Source organism: Bidens hawaiensis, unplaced genomic scaffold, assembly GCF_021521415.1.
Source record: "Bidens hawaiensis isolate Kalapana, Puna unplaced genomic scaffold, B.hawaiensis_p1.1 tig00001721_1, whole genome shotgun sequence".
In the NCBI taxonomy this organism is placed as follows: Eukaryota; Viridiplantae; Streptophyta; class Magnoliopsida; order Asterales; family Asteraceae; genus Bidens; species Bidens hawaiensis.
In genome coordinates, this window is record NW_027491098.1 from 3,088,661 (window position 1) to 3,108,951 (window position 20,291).

At 34.9% G+C, this 20,291-nt stretch overlaps 1 protein-coding gene across 1 annotated transcript; it reads left to right on the forward strand.

Moving 5' to 3' along the window:
• The first annotated feature begins 7,586 nt into the window (after positions 1 to 7,586).
• Positions 7,587 to 8,119, forward strand: LOC143596713 (uncharacterized). Its single transcript, XM_077075424.1, has 2 exons — positions 7,587 to 7,640; positions 7,748 to 8,119. The coding sequence occupies exons 1-2, from the start codon at positions 7,587 to 7,589 to the stop codon at positions 8,117 to 8,119; spliced, it is 426 nt and encodes a 141-aa protein (XP_076931539.1).
• The last annotated feature ends 12,172 nt before the right edge of the window (positions 8,120 to 20,291 follow it).

The following is a 20,291-nucleotide window of genomic DNA, read 5'->3' on the forward strand; positions in this document are numbered from 1 at the left end:
CTTCAAAATAGAAGCAAATGACATAATTTTCAGCGATCATAAGCAAAAATCTTTTTGGTTTTTCTCTTTACAAACTAAAAAAAAACACAATCTTTTTGTCTTTTCGGAATTTTCTTAACAAAAACAAAATTCACATTCTTTTTGACTTTTTCAGAAATTTTTCTGTACAAACAGAAATCACAATCTTTTTGAAATTTTCTAATTTTAAAATGTTTTTGGTTTTTCAGATTTTTTTTTAAAATAAAACAAGAAATAACAAATATTTTTGATCTTTTTTAAAGTTTTCTAATGTTTTTGGGTTTTATCTATACAAACTCAAAACACAATATTTTTGTATTTTCTAGAATTCACCCCCTAAAACCTAAAAACAGAATGGAATTTAAACAAGAATAAAAACTGAAAATAAAGATAATTATCCTAATTTAAACAAGATTATGTCATCAACATAGATCTGAACAAGTAGAAGATCATCACCAATATTTTTATAAAATAAAGTGCAGTCAACAGTTCCACGTCTGAAGCCGTTATCCGTCAGATTGTCGGCGAGCGTGCCATACCAAGCTCTCGGGGCTTGATGTAGACCATATAATGCCTTGTTCAATCGGTAAACACGGTCAGGATAATCAGGATCTTCAAAGCCTGGAGGCTGTAAAACAAACACTTCCTCGTGAAGTTCACCATTCAAAAAAGCACTCTTAACATCCATTTGATACACTTTGATATTCTTGTAAGCAGCATATGCCAGGAAGATTCGAATCGACTCTAATCTTGCAACTGGAGCATAAACCTCAGTGTAATTAATACCCTCTTGCTGATGAAAGCCTTGCACCACCAAACGTGCTTTGTTTCTCACAATTACTCCACGATCATCTTTCTTACACTTATATACCCACTTAGTCGGAATTGCCTTCTTGACTCTAGCAAGTTTGTCAATAAGATCCCAAACACCTAAACGTGCAAATTGTTGTAATTCTTCTTGCATAGCTTCTACCCAAGAAGGATCTTGCAGAGCCACACGAGGAGTTGTAGGCTCACCTTGAGATAGAAAACAAGTAAATTTAGCAACAGTTGCAATTTCAGATTCGTGTAAGTCAGCATGAGCATATAGAGCATTATTGTCAATTGAAGAGGCAATTTGATGTCGTGTCTGAACCCCTACATCAAGATCAATAATGTTTTCTTGTGGATGATAATCATGAATTCTGAGAGTAGGATTTTCAGAAACAACAACGTTTTCAAATAAGTTAGTATAATGTTCATCCAATTCAGGAGATGAAACATAATCCTCATTCACAATTGCATTATCATCAGATGAAGACGAAGCAGTATCATAATGAACAAGAGAATCATGATCAGGTTCTTCAGTTGGAGCAACAAATGGAGCTTCAACATCATTGGAACTTGCAAATCTTGGAATTTCCAAATGTTCTTCAAAATAAGCACGGACTAAATCTTCATCTGGATGATCGATTGATGGAGTAAATGTATTAAATAAGCTATCGTAGTCAAACATCCAATCGGGACCTTTCCCTTGAGGAGGAGTAGTAGACCGTTGACAGTCCACATGGAACCATTCCTCAACACAACCAGATGTAAAATTATATACCCTTTTCTTTGGAGATGCATACCCCAAGAAATAACCTTCGATCGCTTTTTCCTCAAATTTACCCGCATCCTTCTTCAAAATTGCACAAGGACACCCAAAGGGTTCCAGGTACTTTAAGTTAGGCTTTTGATTGTTCAAGAGCTCATAACTTGTCTTCTTGAGTCGTTTAACAGTCAAAACCCGTTTAAGCGTATAACAAGCTGTGTTCACTGCCTCATTACAGAATTGGACAGGAAGCTTAGAATCAGCGAGCATAGTTCTTGCAGCTTCAATCAAGGTTCTATTCTTTCGTTCTGCAACACCATTTTGTTGAGGTACATAAGGTGCACTATATTCACGGTGAATTCCCTTTTGAACACAAAAGAAATCCAATATAGTGTTTTTGAATTCAGTTCCATTATCACTTCGAATTCTCCTCACCTTTTGTTTGTAAAGTGATTCGATTTTAGTGATAAGATTTTGTACCAAAACAGGCGTTTGATCTTTTGAACTCATAAACAAGACCCATGAGTATCTCGAATAATCATCAGTCACAACTAGACAATACCAGTCTCCAGAAATACTCGCACGATTCACTGGACCGAATAAATCCATATGAAGTCGTTCAAGCGGAGTATCAATGGAATTCAATATCTTAGATGGGTGCGATTTCTTCTTCTGTTTGCCCTTTTTACAAGCAACACAGTGATCTGATAACTTAAAATTTTTCAACGACACCCCCTCTACCAAATCGTTTGCCATTAAATAATTCATCTTTCGAACATGTATGTGACCCATTCTTCGATGCCAAAGTACGGAGTCTTTCTCGGTTGCTTTCGAGACAAAACACGTTTCGATTGATGTAGATACTTTAGAATTCATATTCAAGACATAAATATCATTTGATCATGGTGATCGCATGCCAACCATGTCCTCGGGAATCACGTAACCCGGTTTCAAAATAAGACACTCTTTATCTGTAAATACTGTAGTGTATTGCTTATCACAGATTTGCGACACACTAAATAAATTATGGTCCACTTTATCACAATAGTTAACTTTCTCAAATGTAATCTTCCCATTCGAAACATCACCTTCCTGTGTAATCATACCCCCAGAATTCCCAGCAAAAGCCACATAACCTCCTTGAATATTTCTCAATTTGATAAGAGATTGAGATTTCCTGTAATATGACGAGAACATCCACTGTCCATAATCCAGTTTTCACCAGAAATGGTCTTGGATGTACCCTACACAAAAAAGAAAATGATTAGTTCAAAAAGGTAGCCCAGGCCTCAGTCTTGGGCACCTTTTGGTTTTCTTGAGAAAAGTTAACCCTAGTTGCATTGAATTGTTGTTCAGCAACTTGAGAATAAGTTACAGGTTTCTTAGACTTTCGTCTTAGATACGCAGCTTGAACCACATTTGAATTAACATTTTTGCATTGTGGTTCAGTAGGAATAAACTTAGGTTTAACGGAACCATGAGTTTCATTCATATGAACAACTTTTCGAGGATGTATATTCGAAAACATAATATGAGTATCGTCAGCATACGACACAGGTCGTTTCAGAATCTCCTTTACCAACGGAATCGGTTTCGAGTGATCCTTGATAAAAGGATGAAGATTCTGTTTGTTCTGTTGATTACAATTTCTCACTACATGACCTTGTTGACCGCAAAGAAAACAACTTCGCATATCAACATGATGATGATGAGAATTTGTTTGAGCATGTGACACAGAGAATGATTGATGACTCACATTTTTAGTCATGCTTTTAGCAAAATCATCAGATAACTCAGATTTCTTTTTCAAATAAAAATCTAAGTTAGAACAATTTGAAAAACTTTTCAAACTGTCAGTTCCGGTTGACTTTACAAATTTAACTTGCTTAGCTTGTTTTAAAACTTGCTTTGCTCTTGTCATTGGATCTGATGAAACTGATGTTTTCACTTGAGCATATTGACGTTCAAGTTCACGAACTTTGGAAGTTTTATTGTAAAACACACTCTCAGTCAGTTCAGGTTTAATGATACTAAGAGGAATGTCTTTTTCAGTGAACATAGTATCCATCCCCTTTAACTTAAAAACACGAGCAGATGACGGCTTAATTGCATTAGGATTTATAAAACGCAACAAATCCTCATCAGAAATTTTGGGTTTTTCTGGTTTCTTAGCCTTCACTGGTTTGACAAACACATCTTGCTTCATCTTAGTTGTGTGCGAACCATACACTGCCTCCTCAAATTCATGAGGTTCACACAGTATGTTATTAGAACTTGGAATGTTCTTGTTCTTGTGTATAATCTCAGGTTCAAACACATCCTCGATGATAACTTTGTCAACATTTTCAACAAAAACTTTGTTGCTTTGAACATGAGGTTTCTGAGAAACAAACTGGGCTTTAACAGTTTCAGAATTAACATGAGGTTTACTTTATTTAGAATTTTCTGAAATCACAGGCTTTTTAAGAATAACATCTTCTTCAGTTGGAGCGAAAGGATTAATTTTATAATCATTGTGAAATGGTGGTGGAATTTCAACAAAACCTATACCTTTCTTTGAATCCTTTTGTTTTCCGGAAACTTCAATAATTTCATTCAACAAAAACGAGGAGTTTCGAAATTTACCCAATTTGTTCTTCAACTCAAGAACCTCATTTTCAAGTTCGGTTATTTTTGAACGATGTTTCAAGATTTCTTGAAACTTTTGGTCATTGATTGTCATTTTCACAGATAACTCTGCTTTAAGATCATGATTGCTTATAGTCAATGCCTCAATTTTCTCTCTCGAGTTGATTTGAGAGGTCAAGGATTGCCTATAAGTATCTTTTAAAGACACAATCTCTTTTAACAGATTATCATTTTGAAGTTTTAATGAGTCTATCTTTGACTTATTATACTCACAATCAACACATGATAATTTAGAATTTGAATTACTAACCTCGCTTTGTTTGGCCATGCAAGCAGATGTAGCAGAATCACTGATCTTAGCCATACAAGCAAAGCTAGTTGGGAGATTTTCACTTTGATTATCAGATTCAGACTCAGTTTTAGCGTCAGAAGAAACTTCACTTCCACTTATATCTTGTGTGTATTCAGGAAACCCAAACATAGCTAGATTAGCTTGATTATCATTGCACAATAGTCGTTATGACCAATCACCTCCATCAGCTAACACTGCATGTGACCCAGAAGTAGACGGTTTCTTTTCAGTATCATTGACCCGTGGTGTAGAAGAGTTTTGATTTTGACCACGAGGACCAGTATACTCCTTCTTTGTTCGCAAAGTGTCCGAATTATTGACAATTATAACACTTTACCTTCAACTTGTCAAAACCCAACTTCTTATTCAGAGCAGGAAGATCTTTTCCGGTCCTTTGAATAAATCTTTTACCTTACGAACAATCATTGCCATGTTCCATTTTAAATCCATGAGTTTAAGATCATCGGGATCAATTTGATCATAGTCTTCATCGGTTAAATCACTTGTTGCAATCTTGCTACTACCAAATTCTCGTAAGAAGACATAAAGGCAGACAAAAATGCAAAGTTTTGTTCAGCTTCCTTTATGTTTACATTAGTTTGAGATGAGAATTGACTTGTAGAACAATTCGTACCAATTCGTATCAATCTAATAACTATAACAAGAACAGATCTCAGATCTGTGGATAATCGATTAATACGTTTATATAGATCTAGCTCATAATTACCTTAGATTAAGTGTTGTATGTGTTTATATATTATCAGTAGTTTGTATAATGTTAGGTTGAAGATCGAGAGAGCGATTGGACTGGGATTCGATAATTAAAATCTCAAAACTTTTAATTAACAGTGAACAGTGAACAGTGTTCACTATATATAGAAGGAGGTCTAGTTCGCTAACATCCCTAGCGAACCAGACACTGCTTCGTTACATACATTAATTTAGACGAAACACCCCCTGATTCGTTAACATCCCCTAATGAATCAGGAGGGAATACACTTAATGTCTTAGTTCGCTAACATCCCCTAGCAAACTAGACTTTAAACCTAACGAACTAGATAATAATTTAACTAATTATTACATTAAATAATAAACAAAACATTAACGATAATTACAAAGACTCAAGACGCAAAACCGTGCACTAACACTATCAAAAACTTTCGAAAAAAGATTGCAGCAGCAAAAGATGCTAACATCTTCATCAAGTGTACCTCTACACTCCCATATTGGCATCAAGGAAAGACTTTCCAAAGTTACCATCATCTGGAAATCGGTCTTGCTAAAACAAGAACCGTAAATCCATCCAAAGTCATGGAAGAAAAATATGAAGATCCGAGCAACTGGGTTGAAATAAGGGTCAAGAGTTTTCTAAAAATACTTGAAAACTTGCAAAAAATAAAAGCTGGAAGCTTTAATAAAGTAAACTATTACAGTCACCACTGTGTAATTACCAGCTTTAGTAGTCTTCCACTACCAAAGCACGAGAAAGAAGCTTTAGAAAAGATGGAGCAAAGAATCATCTTTAATAAAGTAGAAGTAGGGCCAGTCACAAAAGAAATACTATGTCAGGAGCTTCAGCGCACTTATGAAAATCATAATTGCGAATACTGTCCAGACAGTACAAAAGAAGATAATAGCTCTCAACTTTACAGCTATTACTCGGATGAAGACACCAGGGAACTGGACCCAACACATGGGTATGTCGATTAAAAACGTCATGCATGACGAATTAAGAAGGGCATTTTTGTCCATTGTATAAACCGCAAGCCATCCTACAAGAAAGAGAACACAAAATATGAATTCTCTATGACCTATCATAAAGGGATACCTAATTCCGATAAAAATAATGGTAGTTCAACTGAAATTAGCACCATAAAAATTGATTGTATTTTTGATTTTAATCAAAGAAAAGAAACAATCGACAAATGGAATACTGAAATTAGTCTGATTATCCAGTCTAATCCATAAGAATTTTCCAATGCCAAGGCCTTATTGTTACTAATAGAACATAAGTCCGCAAGAATAGTCCAAGATTTTATTAAAGGAACAACTTGGAATGAAGATTTACATGGGGATGATCTCTTTGATCAAATTATCAATGCCATGTATTTGATGTTCTTAGGTCTTGATTTTCTTACAAATACAGATCATGAGAACCAAAAATTGCTTGAAAAGGCAAGACAAATATTAACCCAATCACAACTTTGTGATATATGTCTTTTAGATGACTTTACTTGTCTTTTTGAACAAAACTTATATAAGCTAAGCACAGGTGAATATCATTCTTGGATAGAAGTTTACCTAATGAAAATTCCTATTGTTGGCGAAAAAGCTAAAGAACGATGGAATAAATAAAAGAACGACTTAACAAAGCACTCGCTAAGTTTTGCTACAAGAATTGTTTAAGAAGAAATTGCTGTTTACTGCGATTTTTCCAACAAGCAAAAACAGTTAAAAAGATTTAACAAAAATTGTTGTCATAAAATTACTGATACACCTCAACTATCTTTTGGGTATCAGAGCCTCGTGCTCGTTTTTAAAAAAAGTGGGATTAGTATCCAAAAATTAGATGAATTTTAACATAAATCATAAAGAAATTGATTGTGAAACATCAAACAATCAAGAAATAACCGAAGTAATAAAATTTTGAGAAAATGTAAACGGTTTTACTTCAAATTATATGATTAATTTTAATCAACTAGAAAAAATTAACAAGCTTAAATTCAAGCTTGACACTAAAACGGTTTTTAATCAACCTAGTCACTTATAGAGTTTAGTCTCAAGGGCTTTCTCTAGAAAAAATAAGATTTTCTACTGCTTCAATACTGAAGAACTTTCAGTAGATATAAAAGATACCTCAGGAGAAGTATATCTACATCTTCTAACTAAAGGAGAAATAGCAAAAAGACTTTTGACTATGAAACCTGAGTTAAGAAGAACCATGAGGTGCATGTAGGAGCTGTAAAAATTCTTCTAAAAGCACTATTTAGAGATGGAATTAATTTTCTTATAAAAATGGCTCTAGTTGACAATAGAATTGTTAACAGACAAGATGCTCTTTTAGGAGCAGTACAAGGAAATTTAGCATATGGAAATTTATGTTTACCATATATCCTAAATTTGCCTTACATCGAGATTCAAAAGATTTCAATAAAACATTAAGTTTCATACATCAGTGTGAAAGAACCGACCTTATGGAACCGGGTAATAAAGTATTTACGATTAATTATTTAATTTCGTATGCTTTAACAAATAGTACTCATTCAATTGAGTATAAAGAGAAAGAGAGTATAACCATCGAAGATATATTCTCAGAAATTGGAACTGTCGAAGGAAGTAAATTTTCTGAACCTTCACAGTTACAAGAAGATTGGGCAGTTAATATTGCTCGTAATAAACAACCTCTAGTGTCCCGACCTAGACACAGTTTTACTGGAAACCCTTTAAGAATAGGAGAATCCAGTTTTACTGAATCACAATTAATAAGATCTATGTCTGAAAAGGTTGACAGATATGGTGAAATTCTTAAGGAAATAGCTGGGAAATGACATCGTCACAGCCAATCCTTAAAAATTTAGAGCTTCTAAATGAAGGAATCATCTCAGAAGAAGCTTCAATATATATTCTTCTTATAAGAATAGAGCAAGTTAGAGTAGATATTATGACAAGTCATAAAACAAAAACTCTAAAAATAAAAGCTTTGAAAGAAGAAATTTTGGCTATTAAAAAGAATATTAATAATCTCAAGGCTAGAAAAGCAATAATTTCTATAGCATGAGTCTAATAAAGATCGAAGAATCGATTAGAGAATTAATCAAAAAGGTAGAAGAATTAACTACCAACGAAGGTCTATCCGGTAAAATTCCTGGTAAGGACAGATAATAAAAACTTCACTTATTTCCTTAATACAAAAATTTCTGGAAATAATAAGCAAGGCCGTTTAGTCAGATGGCAAATGTGGTTTTCTAGATATTCTTTCGACATTGAGCATCTCAAGGAAACCAAGAACGTGCTGGCTGACTGCCTGACACGAGACTTTCAATAAACGTGAAAACTATTCACACCTTCTTTCACCTATTTAAGGAGCTAAAAACCCCTCAAATTGGTATAAACAATTCTTTTCCACAAAAAGAAAAATCTCATGGAAGAACTCAAGGCATTACGCCTCAAAGAAAAAATTCTTCTTATAGAATTAAAGTCTATTCAAGAAAAAATAGCACTCTATGACGAAAGTCTAGAAACAACTGCTAATTCAAAGCAGGAATCCGAAAGGAGACTTTCCGCATTTATAAGCAATTTATTCATCTCTAAATGTTTGAGCTGTTGCTACTGTCTGAAGATGAATCATTCGTTATTTCAAATGAATATACCTGCATATAGTCATCAAAAATATTTTCGGAAGGATAATAACCTTCAGTTTCTGCTTCAGAAATGAGTTTTACCTTTTCCGGAAACTTTTGTCTATTAGGACATTCGTTGGCATAATGCCCTTCTTCCGCGCAGATCCAGCAACGACATTTTCTTTTTTCCTTGGGGACAAACCTTAGGTTTTTATTTTGAAAAGTATTTTCCAGGGATGAATTTTCTTTTCTTTGGTTTCCAAAACCTTCTTTTAGTTTTGTATTTTCTTTTATATTTCTTTTTGAAATATCTATTTTTATCCTCATTACACCCAAAAGATAATTGAGGTGTATCAGTAATTTTATGACAACAATTTTTGTTAAATCTTTTTAACTGTTTTTGCTTGGTGGAAAAATCGCAGTAAACAACAATTTCTTCTTTAACAATTCTTGTAGCAAAACCTAGCGAGTGCTTTGTTAAGTCGTTCTTTTCTTTATTCCATCGTTCTTTAGCATTTTCGCCAACAATAGGAATTTTCATTAGGTAAACTTCTATCCAAGAATGGTATTCACCTGTGCTTAGCTTATATAAGTTTTGTTCAAAAAGACAAGTAAAGTCATCTAAAAGACATATATCACAAAGTTGTGATTGGGTTAATATTTGTCTTGCCTTTTCAAGCAATTTTTGGTTCTCATGATCTTTATTTGTAAGAAAATCAAGACCTAAGAACATCATATACATGGCATTGATAATTTGATCAAAGAGATCATCCCCATGTAAATCTTCATTCCAAGTTGTTCCTTTAATAAAATCTTGGACTATTCCTGCGGACTTATGTTCTATTAGTAACAATAAGGCCTTGGCATTGGAAAATTCTTCTGGATTAGGCTGGATAATTAGACTAATTTCAGTATTCCATTTGTCGATTGTTTCTTTTCTTTGATTAAAATCAAAAATACAATCAATTTTTATGGTGCCAATTTCAGTTGAACTACCATTATTTTTATCGGAATTAGGTATCCCTTTATGATAGGGCACAGAGAATTCATATTTTGTGTTCTCTTTCCTGTAGGATGGCTTGCGGTTACTACTACAAGCAGCACTGGATTGATTCATCCTATATTTTGGAACTTCTTCTTCCGAAGAATTTTCTTCTTCAGTTTCTGGTTCTTTTATAGCAAAGATGTTTTCTTTGTTTTCTAGAAAATATTTTTCTTTTAATTTTTTATTTTCAGAAAATTTCTTTTCGCACTCTTGATCGCTTAAGGTCATTTGAACGAGTTCTTGTATTTGTTCGGCTGAATAATTTTCCACCTGTTCGTCAAAAATTTGTTCTAATCTTTGTGTGATAGAACTCAATTATTTACAAGACAAAATAGCTTTATTATTTTGAAGATCTTGTATTTCTCTTTCGGAATTTCGTTTTTGTTGCATCAAAAGATCTCGTTTTTTAAGCCTACCCCATGATGGATGCTTAAGTCATTTTATAGCTCGTTTATTTTTTAAAAGATATTTTGAAGATTAGAATAATTCATTCAAATTTCTGGATTTATCTTTTGATTAGGATTTCTCATCTGACTTTTATTAGTCTTTTGAGGTAGATCCGAAAGGCCACTCCAACGCATTTGAACTTTTAGAACTTCCTAATGAAGGGTTTCCAACATTAAAATTGGGAAAAGGGTATTTTTGAAATCTCTTTTTCTCTTCAGAAGTATTTTCTGTATGTTTTTCGGGTTTTGGCGTTTCGTCTTTAATTTTATCAATTTTGTCCGAGACATCTTTGATAATTTTTGCCGCTATGGCTTCTAGACCTTCGTTGGTAGTTAATTCTTCTACCTTTTTGATTAATTCTCTAATCGATTCTTCGATCTTTATTAGACTCATGCTATAGAAATTATTGCTTTTCTAGCCTTGAGATTATTAATATTCTTTTTAATATCAAAAATTCTTCTTTCAAAGCTTTTATTTTTAGAGTTTTTGTTTTATGAATTGTCATAATATCTACTCTAACTTGCTCTATTCTTATAAGAAGAATATGTATTGAAGCTTCTTCTGAGATGATTTCTTCATTTAGAAGCTCTAAATTTTTAAGGATTGGCTGTGACGATGTCATTTCCCAGCTATTTTGTGGGTTCCCCGCCTCGGGGGCGTCGCTGATCGATACGAGATCCGCACGAGGTCTAGGAGTGCGGAATCCTTCTAGACTCGTTTAATGATGTAGAAGACGAAGAACACGATTACACACCAACACAGACACGAACAAACACACGAACGGGATAAACACATCTGCAGATCTCTTATAATAATCAAAACCATGTTACATACCGAACGTAAACAGAAACACGGCCGACCCGAGGTGAGCTCTACCTCGGGTCGTCCCACACGACTCTCCCTCTCGGTTTCTCTCTAGACAATTGAATTTAACACTCAAAACTCTAACTTTTCTGGATTCACAAACCTAACCCAGACACACACATATATATAAACAACTTCACGGGCTTGGGCTTGTAGGCGAAGTTGTTACAACTTCGCCTAAGGCGAAGTTTGTTCTAACTTCGCCTATGGCGAAGTTGTCCTAACTTCGTACATCGTTTCCGCTGATAAGAATTGCATAGCGACGGTCACAAAATGCACCAACAGACTCCCCTTTGACCGTTGCTCTCAATTCTAACAAACACAAAAGATCATCTGTAACAAAACATGCACCAACAGACTCCCTCTTAACTGATGATCTTCTGTTTGCTCTTCAACCAGCCGTGTCTGAAACTGTCTTGTAGCTTCACAAATCTACCAATCACCCAGCGTTTTCCATATCCGATCTCCCCTTCAGTGTAAGCTTCTCCGACTATATAGATTGAGGTCTTTGAAATGCATGCATCCCCGTGCCTAATTGATCATCTCAACCAATCACGTGAGTCCTTCTGACTTCACAACACGTGAAGTTCTTCTAACTTCACCAACACGTGAAGTTGGGCTCCCTCCACAACTTCACCAACACGTCGGCATACGATAAGGTTTAATCTTCAACTACTCAACATCAAGTGATCAATTTCATCACAAAACCACCTTGACAGAATCTAACACACATGACCATTAATTAATCCGAAGCATCTTCAATCACCAGGGATAACGATCAAGAACATAAACACTTTAATTCCCGATTAAATCCAACTTGTTCCAGAATTTTCACTTTAATAAATAAGCATCACGTTTCAGGATCCAATTCTCGAACGCCTTGAAAATAACATAAATAATATGCTCTGACCGCAATCCAGTAATGACGAAAACCTTCAGTTCAATTTGACTTTCTTCAGTTGGTCAACCTCGAACAACAACAATTTCATTTCCCATAAACACCCAACTATGTGTCAATATCCAGTTTCCATCAATATCCCATTCACAACCTCAACTCCATATCCAGAGTTGACACGTATTTGTTCACACGTAAGACCAAGAGATAACAAGTTTCACTCGTTGACGAAACAACGTCTTCGGTCTCACAATAATCGTGTACACCTGGCCAAACAGACGAAAACTCTTTTTTTTTTTTTTGGCTTCGCCGAAAGTCAACTTCGCCTAAAGGTCAACTTCGCCCCTCCTTAACTTCGCCTGTCCATAACTTCGCCTGAGATAAGCGAACTTGTGAGGTAGGCGAAGTTGTGAATAACTTCGCTTAACCTTATATCTTCGCCTAAACCCTAAAATTTAAGCGACAACTTCGCCTGAACCCCATAACTTCGCCTGCGGCGGCTATTTGGCCAGAAACGCATCAGAAACGTGCCAGAAACACCAAAACGCAGATCTCCAACCATAGCATAAGAGCCTAAGGCTCTGATACCACTTTTAAGTCCCCCCGGGGGGCTTCGCCGATCGATACTAGATCCGCACGAGGTCTAGGAGTGCGGAATCCTCCTAGACTCGTTTATTGGTGTAGAAGACGAAGAACACGATTACACACATACAAACACACGAACAAACACACGAAGGGATAAACACATCTGCAGATCTTTTATATAATAACCAAACACGTTACGTACCGAACATAAACAGAAACACGGCCGACAAGAGGTAAGCTCTACCTCGGGCCGTCCCACACGACTCTCCCTCTCGGTTTCTCTCTAGACAAATGAACTGTAACACAAAACTCTCTAACTTTTCGGATTCACAAACCTAACCAAGACACATATATATATATATATAAACAACTTCACGGGCTTGGGCCTGTAGGCGAAGTTGTCACAACTTCGCCTAAGGCAAAGTTGTTACAACTTCGCCTAAGGCGAAGTTGTTCTAACTTCGCCTATGGCAGAAGTTGTTACAACTTTGCCTATGGCGAAGTTGTTCTAACTTCGCCTATGGCGAAGTTGTCCTAACTTCGTACATCGTTGCCGCTGATCAGAATTGCATAGCGACGGTCACAAAATGCACCAACATATTTCCTTAAGAATTTCACCATATCTGTCAACTTTTTCAGACATAGATCTTATTAATTGTGATTCTGTAAAACTGGATTCTCCTATTCTTAAAGGGTTTCCAGTAAAACTGTGTCTAGGTCGGGACACTAGAGGTTGTTTATTACGAGCAATATTAATTGCCCAATCTTCTTGTAACTGTGAAGGTTCAGAAAATTTACTTCCTTCGACAGTTCCAATTTCTGAGAATATATCTTCGATGGTTATACTCTCTTTCTCTTTATACTCAATTGAATGAGTACTATTTGTTAGAGCATACGAAATTAAATAATTAATCGTAAATACTTTATTACCCGGTTCCATAAGGTCGGTTCTTTCACATTGATGTATGAAACTTAATGTTTTATCGAAATCTTTTGAATCTCGATGCAAGGAAAATTTAGGATATATGGTAAACATAAATTTTCCATATGCTAAAGTTCCTTGTACTGCTCCTAAAAGAGCATCTTGTCTGTTAAAAATTCTATTGTCAACTATAGCCATTTTTATAAGAAAATTAATTCCATCTCTAAATTGTGTTTTTAGAAGAATTTTTACTGCTCCTATATGCACCATGTTCATGGTTCTTCTTAACTCAGGTTTCATAGTCAAAAGTCTTTTTGCTATTTCTCCTTTAGTTAGAAGAGGTAGATATACTTCTCCGGAAGTATCTTTTATATCTACTGAAAGTTCTTCAGTATTGAAGCAGTAGAAAATCTTATTTTTTTTAGAGAAAGTTATTAAGACTAAACTTTGTAAGTGATTAGGTTGATTAAAAACCGTTTTTGTGTCAAGTTTGAATTTAAGCTTGTTATTTTTCCTAGTTGATTAAAATTAATCATATAATCTGAAGTAAAACCGTTTTCATTTTCTCTAAAGTTTATTACTTTGGTTATTTCTTGATTGTTTGATGTTTCACAATCAGATTCTTTATGATTTATGTTAAAACTGATCTAATTTTTTGGTTACTATTCCCACTTTTTTAAAAAACGAGCACGAGGCTCTGATACCAGAATGCGGAAAGTCTATTATGCCGTTAAGCAATTTATAAATGCGGAAAGTCTGTTATGCCGTTAAGCAATTTATAAAATCGGAAAGTCTGTTATGCCGTTAAGCAATTTATAAATGTCTATTATGCCGTTAAGCAATTTATGAATGTTTGTTAAGCCGTTAAGCAATTTATAAATGTTTGTAAACCATTTTTTGAAAATGGGTTTTATATTCAACATGTTTTGTTTATAGAATTCTTTATCTATGAAAGACATAAAAAAGTCTTCAAATGCATGAAAGTTATCTGACAACTCGTTTATTGATATTGTCTTTGTAAGAGACATGGCTAAATTTTTTAATTGAAAAGTTGTTTAACAACTCTTAACAATTCTTTTTTTATTAATTTTTGTAAGACATGTGTATATGTCTTTAGATTCATGAAAGACGTGAAGTCTTTATTTATTTTCTTAGGTTTATTAGGTTCCCAATGAGAAATCATTTAGTTTCGATAAAGATTAATCGAGTTTTGTTTTGAGAAATCAAATTTTTGGTCACTTGAAAAATTTAAAAGATTCTCTTAGCTGGATAAGAAGAAGAGGTATGATTTATTTTATGATTGTTAATTTACTTCAAAAGTAATTATTATAATCTCTCCTTAAGCATTTTTACAAAAAAATGATTTCTCAAAACAAAACTCGATTAATCTTTATCGAAACTAAATGATTTCTCACTGGGAACCTAATAAACCTAAGAAAATAAATAAAGACTTCACGTCTTTCATGAATCTAAAGACATATACACATGTCTTACAAAAATTAATAAACAAAGAATTGTTAAGAGTTGTTAAACAACTTTTCAATTAAAAAATTTAGTCATGTCTCTTACAAAGACAATATCAATAAACGAGTTGTCAGATAACTTTCATGCATTTGAAGACTTTTTTATGTCTTTCATAGATAAAGAATTCTATAAACAAAACATGTTGAATATAAAACCCATTTTCAAAAAATGGTTTACAAACATTTATAAATTGCTTAACGGCTTAACAAACATTCATAAATTGCTTAACGGCATAATAGACATTTATAAATTGCTTAACGGCATAACAGACTTTCCGATTTTATAAATTGCTTAACGGCATAACAGACTTTCCGCATTCTGGTATCAGAGCCTCGTGCTCGTTTTTAAAAAAAATGGGATTTCTATCCAAAAATTAGATGAATTTTAACATAAATCATAAAGAAACTGATTGTGAAACATCAAACAATCAAGAAATAACCGAAGTAATAAACTTTAGAGAAAATGAAACGGTTTTACTTCAGATTATATGATTAATTTTAATCAACAAGAAAAAATTAACAAGATTAAATTCAAGCTTGACACAAAAACGGTTTTTAATCAACCTAATCACCTACAGAGTTTAGTCTCAAGAGCTTTCTCTAGAAAAAATAAGATTTTCTACTGCTTCAATACTGAAGAACTTTCAGTAGATGTAAAAGATACTTCCGGAGAAGTATATCTACCTCTTCTAACTAAAGGAGAAATAGCAAAAAGACTTTTGACTATGAAACCTGAGTTAAGAAGAACCATGAACATGGTGCATATAGGAGCTGTAAAAATTCTTCTAAAAGCACTATTTAGAGATGGAATTAATTTTCCTATAAAAATGGCTCTAGTCGACAATAGAATTGTTAACAGACAAGATGCTCTTTTAGGAGCAGTACAAGGAAATTTAGCATATGGAAATTTATGTTTACCATATATCCTAAATTTGCCTTACATCGAGATTCAAAAGATTTCAATAAAACATTAAGTTTCATACATCAGTGTGAAAGAACCGACCTTATGGAACCGGGTAATAAAGTATTTACGATTAATTATTTAATTTCGTATGCTTTAACAAATAGTACTCATTCAATTGAGTATAAAGAGAAAGAGAGTATAACCATCGAAGATATATTCTCAGAAATTGGAACTGTCGAAGGAAGTAAATTTTTTGAACCTTCACAGTTACAAGAAGATTGGGCAGTTAATATTGCTCGTAATAAACAACCTCTAGTGTCCCGACCTAGACACAGTTTTACTGGAAACCCTTTAAGAATAGGAGAATCCAGTTTTACTGAATCACAATTAATAAGATCTATGTCTGACAAGATACTGAACTACTGACATCATGCACCAACACTATCATAAAGGGATACCTAATTCCGTTAAAAATAATGGTAGTTCAACTGAAATTGGCACCATAAAAATTGATTGTATTTTTTATTTTAATCAAAGAAAAGAAACAATCAACAAATGGAATACTGAAATTAGTCTGATTATCCAGTCTAATCCAGAAGAATTTTCCAATGCCAAGGCCTTATTGTTACTAATAGAACATAAGTCCCCAGGAATAGACCAAGATTTTATTAAAGGAACAACTTGGAATGAAGATTTACATGGGGATGATCTCTTTGATCAAATTATCAATGCCATGTATATGATGTTCTTAGGTCTTGATTTTCTTACAAATAAAGATCATGAGAACCAAAAATTGCTTGAAAAGGCAAGACAAATATTAACCCAATCACAACTTTGTGATATATGTCTTTTAGATGACTTTACTTGTCTTTTTGAACAAAACTTATATAAGCTAAGAACAAGTGAATATCATTCTTGGATAGAATTTTACCTAATGAAAATTCCTATTTGTAAGGCCCCGTTACCGGTAGCCCTACTTTCGTGTTGGATTTACTCATAAACGCAGTTCTAAATATCATAGTTAATTAAAACATTCGCGGAACATTAAAAACATTCAAACCATTACATTCCATAACCATAATTCTTGTCTTATCGAGCATTCATAGTCATTTAAAAACAAAACATAGTCTTTTAAAATAAAACATCATAGCAAAATCTTCAGATGCCAGCTTCGTCCAACTATGTCATGTGTCCTCCTCAAGCTACCTGCCTCATTCTACTCACCTGCGTGCATACTAAAAGTCAGCTACGCTGAGTGAGTTCTAGTTAATCACATAATCATACAATACCTTCTTACATTTCATACTTAACCTCTTAACTTTCTTTCATACACACATAAGTGCATATACTTTCATTCTTACCTTCATACTTTCTTTACATACATAATCATACGTTTTAAAGAGCCTTTCGCCCTATAACCTCACAGATATTATAAGGGTCTTGTCCCTAACATCACAGATATTATAAGGGTCTGGTCCCTAACATCACAGATATTATTAGGGTCTGGTCCCTAACATCACAGATATTATTAGGGTATGGTCCCTAACATCACATATATTATTAGGGTCTGGTCTCTAACATCACAGATATTATTAGGGTCTGGTCCCTAACATCACAGATATTATTAGGGTCTGGTCCCTCTTCGTTACCATACAACCATGCCTTTCCTTCGTTTGTTAACTTTATCGCATTCATACATATAAGCAAATACATTATACTTACCTTATACGTAACACTACAAATTGACAGTACGTGCAATATCCGAAGATCGTTTACGTACTAACAAGCAATCATTCATACATTTCACATCATTCATATAAGGCATACACTTATCACTTAGGATAAGTGTATTAACAAACATATCGAGTATTCACACAACCCCGAAAACATAACACAGAAGTGGGGCTAGAAACTCACCTGTAGTCGGTTACGTTCACCGTTAATTGTTTTTCCTTTCTTCAGTTGGGCGCGGCTAACTGTATAACAATTACTCGTATTAATTATCTATTACTAGCCATATCACTAGCTTATTTGTAATTAATTCATTCCATTCTAAGTTCAGGGACCATTCTGTCCTTCTGTTAAACTTCAGTTCGTTACTTTGGTCTTAGCGAATTAGACCTTCTAATTCGTTATCTTTGTTAACGAATGGTCTTAAAGAATCAAGGGTAATTCGTTTCCCTTTTCCTTAACGAATCGGATAAAGAATCAAGCCTAGTTCGTTAGGCTTCCTTATGCGAATCAGCTAAAGAATCACCCTCTGGTTCTCTAAGTTCCCTTAGCGAATCAGCTAAAGAATCACCCTCTAATTCTCTAAGTTTCCTTAGCGAACTCGCTAAAGAATCACCCTCTGATTCTCTAAGTTTCCTTAGCGAACTAGCTAAAGAATCACCCTCTAGTTCTCTAAGTTTCCTTAGCGAACTAGCTAAAGAATCACCCTCTAGTTCTCTAAGTTTCCTTAGCGAACTAGCTAAAGAATCACCCTCTAGTTCTCTAAGTTTCCTTAGCGAACTAGGGTTAGGTCAGGGAACATTCCCAGACACCTTTATCTTTTCCGGCGCCGCCTTTCCGGCGCCGTCATCGCCGGAAAACCGCGTTTTCGCCGGAAAAACGAGATCTCACTCGTTCTTCCACCATTTTCATCGTTTTTCGTCCCGTTTGATCCAGATTTGAGCTAGGGTGATCCCTAAACTCATCTTAGGTCCGGTTTATACCCGATTCCACCTGGATCTTGTGATTTAAACGGTTTAACGGTGTCGGCTCATCGTTACGCGACTATAACTAACGTTTTAGGCTCGTACAATATTAAACTATCATTACCTCGGGTCGGTGCTCGGTTTCCTTCTTGATTTCTGCTAGAGATAAGGAAGAACTAGAGAGAAATCTTAAGTGTGTGTTTTGGGTGGTGTATGGAATATGTGTGAATGAGGATTAAATGGATATTAAGGGTTTATATATTTATGGATCATGGGCTTAAGCCCATGGTCTTTCCTTCTTTCTTTCCTAACCCAAGTCCATAACCTATATTCATTTACCCAACACTAGCCCAACTCGTATTCTATTTATCTAAACCGATAACGACCCACTATGAAATAACGAAATTTATTTTTATTATAATAACCGAAAGTAGGATGTTACAAGTCTTCCCTCCTTAAAAAGGTTTCATCCCCGAAACCTAACTATTACATAAACAAATTTGGGTAAAACTTGCGCATCTCATCCTCCGCTTCCCAAGTAGCATCTGGACCTTTGCGATGCTTCCATATCACCTTCACTAAAGGTATAACCTTGTGACAAAGCTGCTTCTCCTTGCGGTCAATTATCTCGATCGGTTGCTCAATGTAGTTCAACTGTTCATCAACCTCAATGTCCATTAATGGCACGTGGGACGTGTCATCAGCTAGACATTTTCTCAGATGAGAAACATGGAAGGTTGAATGAATTCCTTCTAACTCTTCTGGCAAGTCTAGTTTATAAGCCACTTCGCCTACACGATCTATAATTTTAAACGGTCCAATGTACCTCGGACTCAACTTCCCCCTCTTCCTAAAACGGATAATTCCTTTCCAAGGAGAGACCTTGAGCATCACATTGTCACCAACATTAAACTCAATCGGTCGTCGCCGTTTATCAGCATACGACTTCTGCCTGTCTTGAGCAGCTTTCATTCTTGCCTTGATCTGATCGAACTTCGAAGAGGTTTCTTGCACAACTTCTAGGCTTCCCATCTCTTTCTGGCCAATCTCTCCCCAACACACCGGGTTCCTATATCGTCTATCGTAAAGCATCTCAAACGGTGGCGCACCAATACTTGAATGGTAGCTGTTGTTATAGGAAAACTCTGCTAGATGCAGATGATCATCCTAACCTCCTCCAAAGTCTAAAACACAAGCACGTAGCATATCCTCAAGGGTTTGGATCGTCCTTTCAGACTGTCCATCTGTTTGAGGATGATACACCGTACTGATGTTCAATCTCGTTCTCATAGCTTCATGGAACTTCTTCCAGAACCTCGAAGTGAATCGAGTATCTCTATCAGACACGATTGATAATGGCACTCCATGCTTGGCTACAACCTCTTTTATGAACAAATTTGCTAACGTTTCTGACGAGATGACCTCTCGTATGGGCAGAAAGTGAGCACTTTTGGTCAAACGGTCCACTATCACCCAGATGGTATCATGATGCTTAGTTG

Excerpts from the sequence above, each read along its gene's own strand:
- LOC143596713 (XM_077075424.1), top strand. The coding sequence starts at position 7,587 with ATGGCTCTAGTTGACAATAGAATTGTTAACAGACAAGATGCTCTTTTA. Across the intron at positions 7,641-7,747 it reads AAGATGCTCTTTTAGGAGCA|TGTGAAAGAACCGACCTTAT; the intron begins GTACAAGGAAAT and ends TTCATACATCAG.